This window comes from Podarcis gaigeae (genome assembly GCF_964106915.1).
Source record: "Podarcis gaigeae genome assembly, chromosome: 1".
NCBI classification, from domain to species: Eukaryota; Metazoa; Chordata; class Lepidosauria; order Squamata; family Lacertidae; genus Podarcis; species Podarcis gaigeae.
Window position 1 is genome coordinate 66,775,497 of NC_139678.1, and position 12,648 is coordinate 66,788,144.

The following is a 12,648-nucleotide window of genomic DNA, read 5'->3' on the forward strand; positions in this document are numbered from 1 at the left end:
TGTGTACTGGATTACGTCTGTCTTTTACAGGTGGTGGTGTCCACTGGATTACACATATGAAGAAACTACTAACAGGGCTTATGGTTATGTTTATATACAAGACAGAAATAATGATTTATTATCTGGTAATAATGTAAGTCCACGCCAGTGTCCAGAGGGCTCTCAAATTATGTTGGAATTAAAAATGTCCTCAGAGTTCAGGACATGCAGTCGAAAGCTCTTCTCAAGTTACAATTAGATTCCTCTGTTTCTTTTGTCTTCATTTAGGGCCCTATTCCACAGAAATGTTATGCGGGCCTTCTGCGCATGGATGGCTGCCGAAGAGGCTTCCTCACTCTTTTAACCTATTCAGCAGAAATTTGGCATTCCTGTTGAACCCTTTCTTAGCCATTTTCTCAGGGGCCATTCCGCAGAGTGTCCAAAGGGGTAAAGACATCCCTTCAATTCCATTATTTAACCCTCACCCGCTTTCCCAACCCCAGAATACATTAATCCCAAACCACAAGATGCAAAACTTCTGTTTGTTAGATGGAAATGTACTTTTGTTTCTGAAGCTTTCTGTAGTTTTGATTCTAACATAGATACCCATGTCTATCTGTAACACCCATATTGTCATCTATACTCCTTAAATGAATTGCATTGTTAGTCGTGTTGTTTCAACCCACATAATGCATTTTTTGAGATGCATGGAAAATAAAACATTTTATTATGATAAGTATTGTCATAGGTGGAAAAAAATGGAATTCCTTTGTTTTACATACCTAACCCCACTTTATATACCTAACCCCATTAGGGTCAGTGGTCAAACTATTAGTAGACAGTTTTTGTTTTCATAATGTATGGATTACAATACAATAGTGATACGGAGGTTCCAGTAAGTTGTGTGTCATATCCCTTTTAACCATCAGTGGCAACTGCCCCCACAAAACCGAGAGAGCAGTACTGTGCCTTTGTGATTGACTGCACCATAGATTTAAAAAATAACACAGGGGCTTACTACACTACCCAAAACCGAAAGAGAACGTGTCTCAAGGTTCTGAAGAAATATATAATTGTGTGTTTGTGTGTCTTATTAATTTTAAAATGTAGTTGTACAGTAGGAAAAAATAAGGGGGGGAAATCATTAAAGTACAATTGAAAAAAGACAGATCTCATATCATTTTTTCTGTAGAACAAGATAAATAAAAATCAGGATCATGTGGAGCAGAGGGCTGGAACCCTTTGGAGGTGGAATTACTAAAAGTCAGAAATAGAAACCACAAATTTGCAAGCACGTCCGGTGTAGCTTGGCCTTTGGGCACATTTCAGAACAGCCCAACGTGTTTTAGCCAATGACTGTTTAAAGGTCTTCTTCAAGGGCTACAAAAACATAATAATACACCACATGAATAAAAAATGGAGTGCATATTGAAGCTAGAGACTTTGGTGCCACGTGGGCTTAAAGAAGTATTGGATTTCCTTCCACACTTGGAGATATGCCCCTGGGGTTTTTTTTATTTTTTGCACTGTCATGTTTAGAAATGAAAGTCCTTGATATTTTTATCACAAATTAACAACACCTGTGTGTGATTCATTAGAAAATACGCCATTTGCTGCCTTCAGACAACAATTCCAGTTGCCAGTTAATGTGAGCAGAGATATGGACAGGCCATTTGTCAATTTAAGTAAGTATACATAGGCTCATACGCAATTTGTAGATGTTCTTATAGCCCCTGAAGAAGTCGTCACTTGTTGTGCGGAACCTATGGCCCTCCAGGTGTTACTGAACCAGAACTCCCATCAGCCCCGGCAAGCACGGGCAATGGCTAGGCATGATGGGGGTTGTAGTTCAACAGCATCTGGAAGACCAAAGGTTCTCCATACCTTTGTAGGCCGAAAACACTTTGGGCTGTTGCGAAACTAAAATCCATACATTTATTCAACATCTTGAGAAACACTCTCTTTTGGTTTTGGGTTCATTTTGGATTCTCTCCACTTTTTGCATTTCTTTTTCACTACAGTACAACAAAACTATAAGCTACTCCCACCCATAGCATTTTGAGAATTTGGGTCTTGTGGAATGAGTCACGCACTGAGTAGTTTTGACAATTGGAAACCACCCAAGTACAATTAAAGAAACAAATATAAGAGTTAGATTAAAAAGAATAGATAACAGTATTAGGCCTATTCTAGTGATTTAAAAACATTTGGTGAGAAAGCCTGTGGACTTTACTCTTCTCCAGGCACGCGTTCAAATTGAAAGCAAATAAAGTAGGTTTGTGGTACGGCCAGACTTGTTGATTTTATGACATGGTAGTCTTTTAGCAAGTTTTGCTATTTAGATTACAATTTGTTTGGCCTAATTCAAATTTGTTATATTTGCTTTGCAGCTCTGATCCTAAATGGTTTGAAAAATCTGAGCCCCCGGTCATCTCCCTTTGGGGAAGGCCGAATAAACTGTAGTCCAATTAGCAAATCTTGGAGAGAGACTTTCAACACAGCAGCAACACCTCATCTGGAGAAAAACAAACAAACAAACCACTAAAGCACTTTTTACATGGTATGCGGAGATTGTTATAAACCAAAATGTGAAATGACTATCACACCCTTAATGGAAAATATGTAGACCAATACATCTTTGTTACCTTTCTTGAGGGTGAGGAGTTGGGTATTTTTGTCAATCTGAAAAGCCAGTGCATAGAATATTCGATATTAATAATGGGCATCACTAAGTAAAAAATCAAAATCAAAAATACAATTTTAAGCCACAGTCATTCTGCTATCAGGAGCACTGTCTAGTAATTAAAAAACTCAGATGAAACATTTATATTCTGTTTGTGAATCCATATTAAGTTGTCAAATAACTGTTCCAAGTTTGTAGAATAAATCATTTCCATAACTATCACTTAATCTTGTCCTGCTAACCATATATACTTCAAGTTGGCATCTGCAATGTATTATTATTTAAATCTTGCATAGTAATATAATAGAATTCGGATTTTTGGGTTGGGTTCAATTCGGCCTTCCTTTTCAGATTGGACCAAAACAGTTCTGGGATGTTGGGGATCTGGGGATCTGTATGTTTCTTGTTTTCTGGCATGGGTACAACTGTGCATGCTCGCAAAAGCATCCAAGTCTGAAACATGAATTACTCCAAGCCTTTCCTATCACCTACTGTTGCCTTGTTTTCTTTGGTAAAAATGCCAACAGCAGAAGAGTTTGTAGCTCTTTCCTAGCCCACTACCTTCCTGATGGTATCATGAGGATTTCCACACAGCACACGTGAAGCCGCATACTCCAAATTAGTACATTTTAATGAAGCCCCTTCTAAAACAGGAATAGTTAAGAACAATAAAAGCAGTAAGATTTGCAAATTAATTTTACTCCCATCATTTCCTCTAGCTATATATTTTTTTCCTGATAAGAGAAGAAAATAATGGCAATTATAGAAAATTCATAGTTTCCAATATGTTACTGGACAAGGTCCAAAGTTCTTGCATGCACAGAATGAGGACTGATCACAGAATGGGACTTTCCCCCTTCTCCTCACCCCCATGGACCTCCTAAATTTGCTCTGGAGGATTGAGGAACCTCCAGAACAATATTAGGGCACAGGAGAGGAGATGGGGGGCAGTCCCACTGTGTGAGCTGGCCTCATTCCCCACATGTCTACCCCACTTAGCACCACCTTGAATTCCATCCATTGGATGGAATTAGATATCTATGCAATTGGTTCCTTTTACAGCAGGCCATATGAAATACAGAAACTGTAACGGATTATGCTGAAATGCATTGCAATTTAAAGCAAACTAAAGGAGCATTTTTTATTATGCCATATTCAGGCGCAGTATCTAGGATCATAAGTCACAGATACATTTTTTAAAAGATGAATTCATGCATCATGTAGCCCCCTCATAGCCCTCAAGTACAGAACAGACTATATCCATCCTGTGACAGTTTCACATATATGGAATGGGTCTGTGTATCATTTACGTATAGGTGTTTGCTTTTTTTTAAGGGAACCCTAATAAATATACATGTTCTTACAAGGTAGTCTGATGGCTTCTTTCTTTCTTTTTTAACATTTTACAGCTGCTGAGAGCAGGAATCAAGTCCCTCGTGGCCACACAGGTAAAAATGTTTACACAGAAAAAGATAGCTGGGGGCAGCCAACTTTTTCTATGTACAGTACAACTCCCCAGGAAGGGACTGCATGGTATGGTATACAGTCACTTCTTGGGAGCATTTTTAAAGTCTTTTGAACCTGCACAGCCACAGTGGACTTAATAGCTGATCAAAGCAGCTGTAAAAGGTTTAAAAAGAAAGAAGGCAGCCCTCAGACCATCTCGTAAGAACTGTTGCCATATCCAGGTGTGTATCAGTTTGTAGATTATGTGGACAATTACATATATCTACATTCTAATTGACACAAGGGCTGGGGGGGGGGGGTGGAATGGTTAGGTTTGCTTTTAAAAATCCATAGCGAATAAAGTTCCTCTCACCTTCCTGCTCCACCATTTTTGATGAACATCTCATTTTGGGAATTTTCTGGCTCCCTCTGCTGCTACATGTCAAATTCCCAGGTGAAAATACAGAACGCTTCTCCCCGTTGGGATTACTTGAGAGGTATATTCATTGTTGTTTGCAGAAGTATTAACTGAATGTGAGGACTATAGTCACAGAATTAAGCTGCACGGAGTGCCCCATAATAATTAGCATTGGTAAATATTACTTGAGCTTGTCCTCACACCTGAGATCTCAGCCTACTTCCATGTTAAATTTAACGTTGACATTAACCATGGAAGGGTTTGGGACCCAAGACAGGAGTTCAGCCTTCAAATCCTTTTTTTCTATTTGCAGTGAGCATGCATAAAAGTCCTTAAAAGAGGGATGAATCATGCCATCATTGAAAGCACTGGAGATTATAGCAGCACTTCTGAAATATTAGAGGGTAGGGAGAGACGGCAAGCCTACCTAAACTGCAGGAAACCAGGCTAAAGGAATCAGTGGGATACTTATTTTGGAGCTATCTTTTTCTCAGTGCTCAGTATTCAGGAACACTTAGAAGTACAGCCTTTTTAATATATATATATTATGGCCAATGAATGGGGAAGGGAGAAAAGTTAAAAGTAGGCATAACTTAAATTGGACCAAAGCAGCCAGAAACGTCCTGAGTTATCACAGTGTTCTTTCGTTCTGTCAAGAGCAATGTACTATAAAATGACTGTACCTCAGAGTAAAATTGGAAAAATAATGGCAGTGGTATTCATAAGGAAAGAATTCTGCCATACAGTCCATTTTTTTAAAAAAAAAAATAGCTGCTTCTGTGAAAAACCACAACAGAATAATACTACATATAAAAAAAAAGGGAAAGGGAGAGCATTAACATCTACTCTACTTTTGTTCCCCCCGTCATTAATAGTTGCTTCCTTCTTCATAAAGCGTGTTCTCACTAAAAGGAGAGCACGGGTTGCGGATGGGGCTATACAAGGCACCCCATGATTGCTAGGCAAGTTAAAGCCAGGGCTTGTTTAGATGGGAGGATCTGGTTATCTGGGGAAAGTTGATGTTGCAAACTTAGGGGTGGGGTCAGTGGCTATTTAAGCAAGGTCCACAGCTTTCTCTTTCTCTTTTGCTGTGGACATCGGATCTCCCGCCCGCCCTCCCTTGTTGGGCTTCGCTTGACCTTGCTATGCCTGTCATGGGGTCGTTCGCCTTGGTGCGGGGGCCCAGTAGGAATTTACCTCTTGGCTGATTAGTGTGTGCCAATTGGGTTTTGCCTACTGCGTAGCAAATCGTCACAACTTGTAAGGTTGGCGGTTAGGCATTGGTTAAAATTGGTTGGTGGAGGGGTATGGATAGGCTGGGCCTGCCCCTCCAATGCTGCACGGGTATTCCGTTAAAGGAATTCTGGAACTTACCATCCCCTTCGTCCAAACCCTTGGTGCAGGGTGCGGGCCGTGTAAGTTCCAAGGAGCATGCGGGGATTAGCTGAGGGTCTGTTTCGCAGCTCCAGTTGACCCTGATCTTGCTCTTCCGCACTGACTACGGAGTCAGGGCTGTCCCCAAGGCGGGGAGGACAGATAGTCTAACCAATGCCTAAGCAACCACTCACAATTTGTATTGATAATAAAGTTGTGGCCAAAATTATGCCAAAAACCTTAAACAAAAATAATGTGTGAAGTTTGAGTTATTGGGTTTGGGGTGTCTTGGGGACCTCAGCACGCAATTGTGTTTTATAGTGCACACACACACAAAAAAAACAGTTGAAAGAAATAAGATGTGCCAAACTGAGGTGTGATATTAATGGAACTATGCATTCCGTGTGGTATATCTTCAAGCATTGCATTAAAAGGTTGTTTCTAATACAGTGGGTTGGGCAAGGAACTGCAGCTGGAAGCAAGCCTGGGTCCTGCAATTCTCTCAAAGGGCCTCCATCTCCGTGAAGGGAAATGAACTGTGTACATCTAAACGGCTGTGATGGGGCCGCACTCAAGAAGGATGGGCAACACGGATGCACACCTCCACTGCTAAATAAGCTAACAAAAACGACGCAGACAAGGCACGTATATAAGATGGACTGTAAGCATCCGGGCTCTTTTTCCCCTCTGTTTGTTTTCCATTTCCTCACTGTTTCTGTTTTCCTTTGGCCGCTGCAGAGTGAATACAGGTGGCTAACAAATGGAAGCACACCACGGTGTGCTTGTAGCTGCTTGGAAAGCTGGCTGGCTTTCTCATCTTGCCAGATCAGGAGGCCTGTACCACCACACCTGATCTGAGGAGGAGGGAGTGGTAGAAACCATTGTGATGACAACGCTCCTTAGGCATTCTGCATAGTCGTGATGCACACACTTTGCTTCATCACTTTCCACATGATGATTTAAACAAGCGGGGAACCTCCATGGATAGAAGTAACTACCTGGCTCATAAATACACCATCCAATTCACCTTTGTGTGAACCACTAAAGAGGGCTGATGTGGGAGGGTGAAACACAGCTAGCTTACTAAGTGGTTACAAGCAAACCAGGATGCAAATCAGTGATGGGGAGCCCTCAGCCTTCCAGATGATGTTGGGTGCCCAACTTCCATCATGCTCAAGGATTGTGGGAGTTGTAGTCCAGCAAAATCTGGAGGGCCTCGGGTTCTCCAGCCCTGGTGCCCAGGCAGGTGACTTGGTAAACAGTAATCTGTATTCACCGATAATTAGCTCTCAAATTTGCAATGTTTTGTTTGGTTGCATGCTGGATAGTCCTCCTCATTTTTTCTTCTTCTTATTTTAGGCTCATCACGAAAGTATGTAAAGAGATCTGTTGTATTTAAATATGACTTTGCTTTGATGACACACAGACATTGTACTATACTTTTAATATTTGTTGTTCAATGAGTAGTCCTGGTACATCTATGTTCAGTGTCTAATTTGGAGCGTAAACCCACATCCTTGTCAAGGCTTTGTTAGTTTGGTGGACTTTTTTTCTCTTCGTTCAGTAGAGGTAATGCATGATTGATTTGCAGTAACAGTTTGAGGGGCGAAATAAATTTAACATTTCTTAATTTTATAAAAAAAGTATAACGTTCTTATAAACACAAGTAAAATGTACTGTGGTTTCATTTATATAGATCTAGTCTGTACGAATTATTTTGTTCTTAATAAAATGACGTAAGAAATTGTGCTATTGTAATTTATGCCTATTTTGTATTTATATATTAAAGTTGAAGTGAATGTTTAAACAGCCCACATTCGGTGCTTTAAAAGTGTTTTAATTCCATGTTCCCTGATAGCAACCTGTGGAGTAATTTTCTCCGAATCAAAGCCATAAATTAAGGCTGGAAGCAAAATAAGCAAGTACCATATGCAACAAGGAGAGGACAATGCAACAGATACATTATTTGGGTTCCCTGTTGGAATGGAAATCTGCAGGATAAAACACAGTTTCTGCAGAGTTAAGTATTATTTCCTTAAGCACCACTGAGCAATTTAAGGGCAGTGTTGCAATTTGGTTCACCCACCCACCATGTTTCACATTTTAATTTTTCAAATTGACAAGAGTATAATTTTCTTGTTTAAATGAGTAAGACTGACTTTCTATCTGCCAATGTTTGACATGTCATTCATGGAAATTGTTAGGTGTGCTTAGGTAGAGTGTGGTCATGCATGGAAAAGAGGATTTGGGAATAACTCAGACCCGTTCTGAGCAAACTCAGACATGTTTCTTTTACTCACCGAGAGACACTGCATTAAACTCAGGGTGACTAATGCTGAGAACCTATGCACACGTACTTGGAAGTAAATCCCACTAAACATTGTGCTGCTAACTTCCAGGTAAACATACATAGTATTAAAAAGTAAAGCAATATACCAGTTGCAGGGAATCAAGTGGATAAAGTTACTGCTCTCATGTCATCCTTGTGGATTTCCTGTAGGCATCTGGGGTTAGGCACGGTGAGAACAGAATGACTAGATGGACCTTTGACCAGATCCAGCAAAGCTGTTTGTATGTCTTTCTATCATAGGACATATTTTATAGACATGGGATGACTTGTACACGGTTCCTGTCATGAATAAACATGAATGCATCATATGAATAGTTCACCTGTTCTGTAAGCTCCTTTCCCTACTGTGTTCCAATACTGCCATGGAAAAGCATGTCCTTTTAAGGCCCACTCTTGTGGTCCACCCTGAGCATTTATAAATATAGCTTCTGGCTTGACAAATAAACACACACACAAAAATCTATAACCCATTTGATGGTGAGGTAAAACATAAGCATACACTTGTTTTTCCTGTCTAATTATAAACAGATGAAGTCACTTCCCGCTAGCTCCATCTCCCGCTAAAGTCATTTGTCAATGCCTGGTTTCCTTCTATTATAAGAAAATAAGTAAAGATATTTCAGACTTTTCTCAAAAGCCATACAAATCGAAAAGGTTATGCACTTTAGCTAAATGCCATTTTACTTCTGTTTATATTGTAAATGTTGGTAATGTTTTGTGCAACATAATCTGCATAAAATATGCAGGCATTTCTCCCCTTCCATTTCTCTCTCTCTCTCTCTCTCTCTCTCTCACACACACACACACACTCTTCTGGAAGTCTTGAGCCGAAGCCCCATTGTTTCCAATTTCTCAAGGTTGATCACGAGGGCTGCTTATGATTCAAAAATGTCACATCCAGCACCATGAACTATTCTCACACAGATTTGTTAAATCTGAATTGCAGGTGTTCCTGCTAAGTAGTCCTTGGAACAATAGGAAGAGCAGGAGTGCCTTCATTTCCTTGATCCCCGAGCCGGTGATCTGAGGCCAAAATGATTTCTAGATTCAAGCACTTATTATCTGTCTCCAGTGTCTCTTCCTATTAACACTCATTCCTCCCAAAAGGGGGATTATTGTTCATCCCAGTGTGCATATATCCACACTACAAGCTGGCAGATATAATGCATACAGGTCAACATCCATTATCAAAATCAATGCAAATTCCTTGGGTTGTGGGCAGTTCTGACCCTCTGCTGATGGAAGGCTCTTTGGTCCAGCAGGCGCTTCTGCGAATGGAAAGCAGAGAAGGCAGTTCCTTTCCATTCCCTTTCTCTCTGTGTCCCCTCCCAAAATTTTGCCCCAGGCACTTGCAGAAGCCCCTGGAACATGGAGCATGGGAGGTAATGGGGAGAACTGCAAGAGAAAGGGGCGACTTACAAAATTCACCACCTGTCGCTTTCTGTTTGCGAAATCCTCTCTTGGCTTGGTTGGATACACAAACCCTTGTGCATACCTGATATATGAAGGCACCAAAAATAAATCAGTTTATTGCATGATTGCCATTTAAATGTTTTGCTTTTATTAATACAGGTTTGGCTTTATTTAAATACTTATCTGATAGATCACGGTTATCATAAACTGCTTCAACTTATCTGATAGATTTGCCACAAACTGGTTCAGCATTAAGTCACCAAGTTTGAACAAGGCAATAGACCACAAGATAAACTGCAACACTACGAAGGCCAACAAGGCCTGCCCAACAAGGAGCTCAAGGGGGCACACACAGGTCTCTCTCTACCGTTTTATTCTCGCTTCTGAGGTAGGTTTGTCTGAGGGACAGCATTTGGGCCAAGGTCACCCAGTGAGCTCACGACTAAGTTGGGATCTGAACCTCAGTCTCCCCAGTCCTTGCATGACACTCCACAGCCCCACACTGGCTTTCAGTGAACCACAAAGCTGAATGCGGCCAATCTGGGACCAAGCCAAACTCGGCCTATATATGACAGCCTATCAGGGGCCCAAAAACTCTGTCAGCCTAGGACTGTGAAAGCAGAGGTAGTTAAGTACCTGGTAGGTCACCATTGTGGACATGTTTCCAAGTTGTGCCTGCAGTGTGAGAGAGACTTTGCCTGTCCCTTAATGAGAAAAAGTGCATTTGTCTCTGTCTTTGAGCTGATTTGCCCTTTTAACACAGTGATCAATAATCTACAGACTATATATAGAATAGTTTGCCATTTCCAATTTAATTAAACCACAAGCCTCAATTTCATTCATGGAGTCACCAAGAAGGTCACATATTTTAATTTATGTGGTAAAACTTAGAATACTTTTAATGTTTTGGAATTGCAAATTGCTGTTATTTATGTTTTCCCCAAAACAACCGTGAACCTGCCTTGTAGGAAAACTGTGATTGTTCAAAAAGATTTAAATTGAGGTTGCATAAATTTGAACATACAACTTGCCAGCGCTTCCTGTACCGCCAAGAAATTTGGAGCCACTCTGTACCCTCTTTGTTGTAGGCGCAGGACTGCAGCCCATGTTTCCAGGATCTCGGTTAACGTTCAGACAATCTAATGTCTGCAATGTGTTTGTTGAAAGAAAACATTTATTTAGTGCATTTGTAGCCAACCTCTCCAATGATCTCAGGCATCATACACAGTTCTTCCCAGCAACTCTGTGTTAGTCTGAAAAATAGTGACCGCTTCAAGAGAGGATTTGTACCTGGCTCTCCCCAGTCTTCGTATAAAACTACTGCACTAACCTCAAAGAAGTTCAAAAAAGCTTTGCACCTCATTCCTCCATTTCACTGTCAGCCCAAACTGCCTGATGTACTGTAAGGCAGCACTGGAGCAGAGTGAGACGGTTCTTGTTTTTGCTCTAAAATGACAGCATTCATTTTTCACCCCTCACTGCAAAGAGAGGCTTTGCTTGTTGGAAGCTCTTAGCAATTGTTCCAGCCAAAGGAGGTACAAATATCTATGAAACTGTCCCTAATAGTACTGCTCCTCTAAATCAATGGCTTTAGGGTTTCCTCTATGTGTCACATCCTTCCTGTTTACGTACAGTTTTAGTTGTTGTAATAACCTAAGACAAATTCAGTCAAAGAAGCAGTATCGGGAGCAAATGCAGGAATGTAAGTTTTCAGAGTGTGGATAATGGATCTTATTCTGCATTTAACAGAGATACATATCTGGGGTGCAAAGCTGTTCAGAGACAAAAGGGCTAATTTTCCATTCTGTTATCTTTTTCTCTCCAGTTAACACCCTGCTAAGATATCTCTATGAATATGCATCTCTAAATCATTACTTTAATCCACATACTTACAGAAGATACACAATTCAAATAGAACTACATAGCTCTTTTGGAAATACTCATAGGCTAAATGTATGCACATCAGTATCTTGAATCTTTTATTGAAGGTTGTTATTCAATCTGTGTTTAATTTGTGGGCAGGGGAGAGATACTGGTGCTCAAGTCTGTTTGGAATCACTTCTGATCTGGAAGCTGTTCCCCCTAATTTCCAATATTCTTACCTCTATATGGAGTAAAGACCACTCTCTGGTAACCCAGTAGTTAAGGAAATGCATTGTGCAACTGCTCGTGCACACTTCCTGCCATTCTGTGAGGGCCTGCCAGATCTCACAAGACCTCTTCTAAAGATGTAGGGATCAATACCATGGTGCTCTACACTGAGAGAGGCCATTGGTCCATCTTGTATTATCTACACTAACTGGCAATGTCTCTTCAAGATTTCAGACTGTTCTCTCCCTAGCCTACCAGGAGAATGAACTTCAGACCTTCTGCATGCAAAGCAAATGTTCTACCACTGAACCATGGGCCTTCCAGATCAAGGTCCTCTTCTCTAGCACAAATGGAGACGATACCCCTGAGGCACAATCAGAAGATGCTTCTCTGAGTGACACCCTGCTTGAGGGAGTTACAACAACAAAAAGACCCACCGTCCTTTGTTGGGACCTCATCACAGCTGACACCCCCCCTTCCTCACCCTTGGGAGCACTAGCATTGATAAGCCCAGTTTGGGTCCCATGACACAAGGCCCAGTTAGGAAGCTGAAGCTTCCCAACCAGGGAGGAGGCCATAAGTCCATGGCCTGTTCTAGATCCTGGCCCTGAGCAGTTCCAGGACTGGGAAACCTGTGGCACTCCAGTGTTGGACCCCAACTCCCATCAGCCCCATCAGTTGACACGGCCAATGGAGTGTCTAAAAACAGAGTTGGAAAACCTGAGGTACCCCAGCTGTTGCCAGACTATCACAGGTTCCCCAGCTCTGCTCAGCACTGGTGCAACAGCTCCAGCTCAGCCAGGTCACATATTTGTCCTTGCCGTGGTGAAGGTGGGAACAATCCCATTTCTAACATCATGGATTCTCAGATTAAGCTCTGGCATTGAACACTGG

The 12,648-nt window shown here is 41.2% G+C and overlaps 1 protein-coding gene across 5 annotated transcripts in view; it reads left to right on the forward strand.

The window, feature by feature from the left end:
- SYT9 (synaptotagmin 9) overlaps positions 1–7,658 on the forward strand; it is an 80,248-nt gene extending 72,590 nt beyond the window's left edge. The window contains exons 7-8 of one of the 5 annotated variants that reach the window (XR_014560648.1): positions 268–2,539; positions 6,351–7,658. Coding sequence is in view for 3 of the 5 variants with exons in the window: in XM_083725232.1 (XP_083581358.1) it covers positions 268–375 (108 nt within the window). In the remaining 2 variants the exon portion in view is untranslated. Of the gene's footprint in view, positions 1–267; positions 2,885–6,350 lie in introns of those variants that run through there. The other 4 variants (XR_014560649.1, XM_083725232.1, XM_083725233.1 and 1 more) reach the window with 4 other exon arrangements.
- Positions 7,659–12,648: the final 4,990 nt, after the last annotated feature.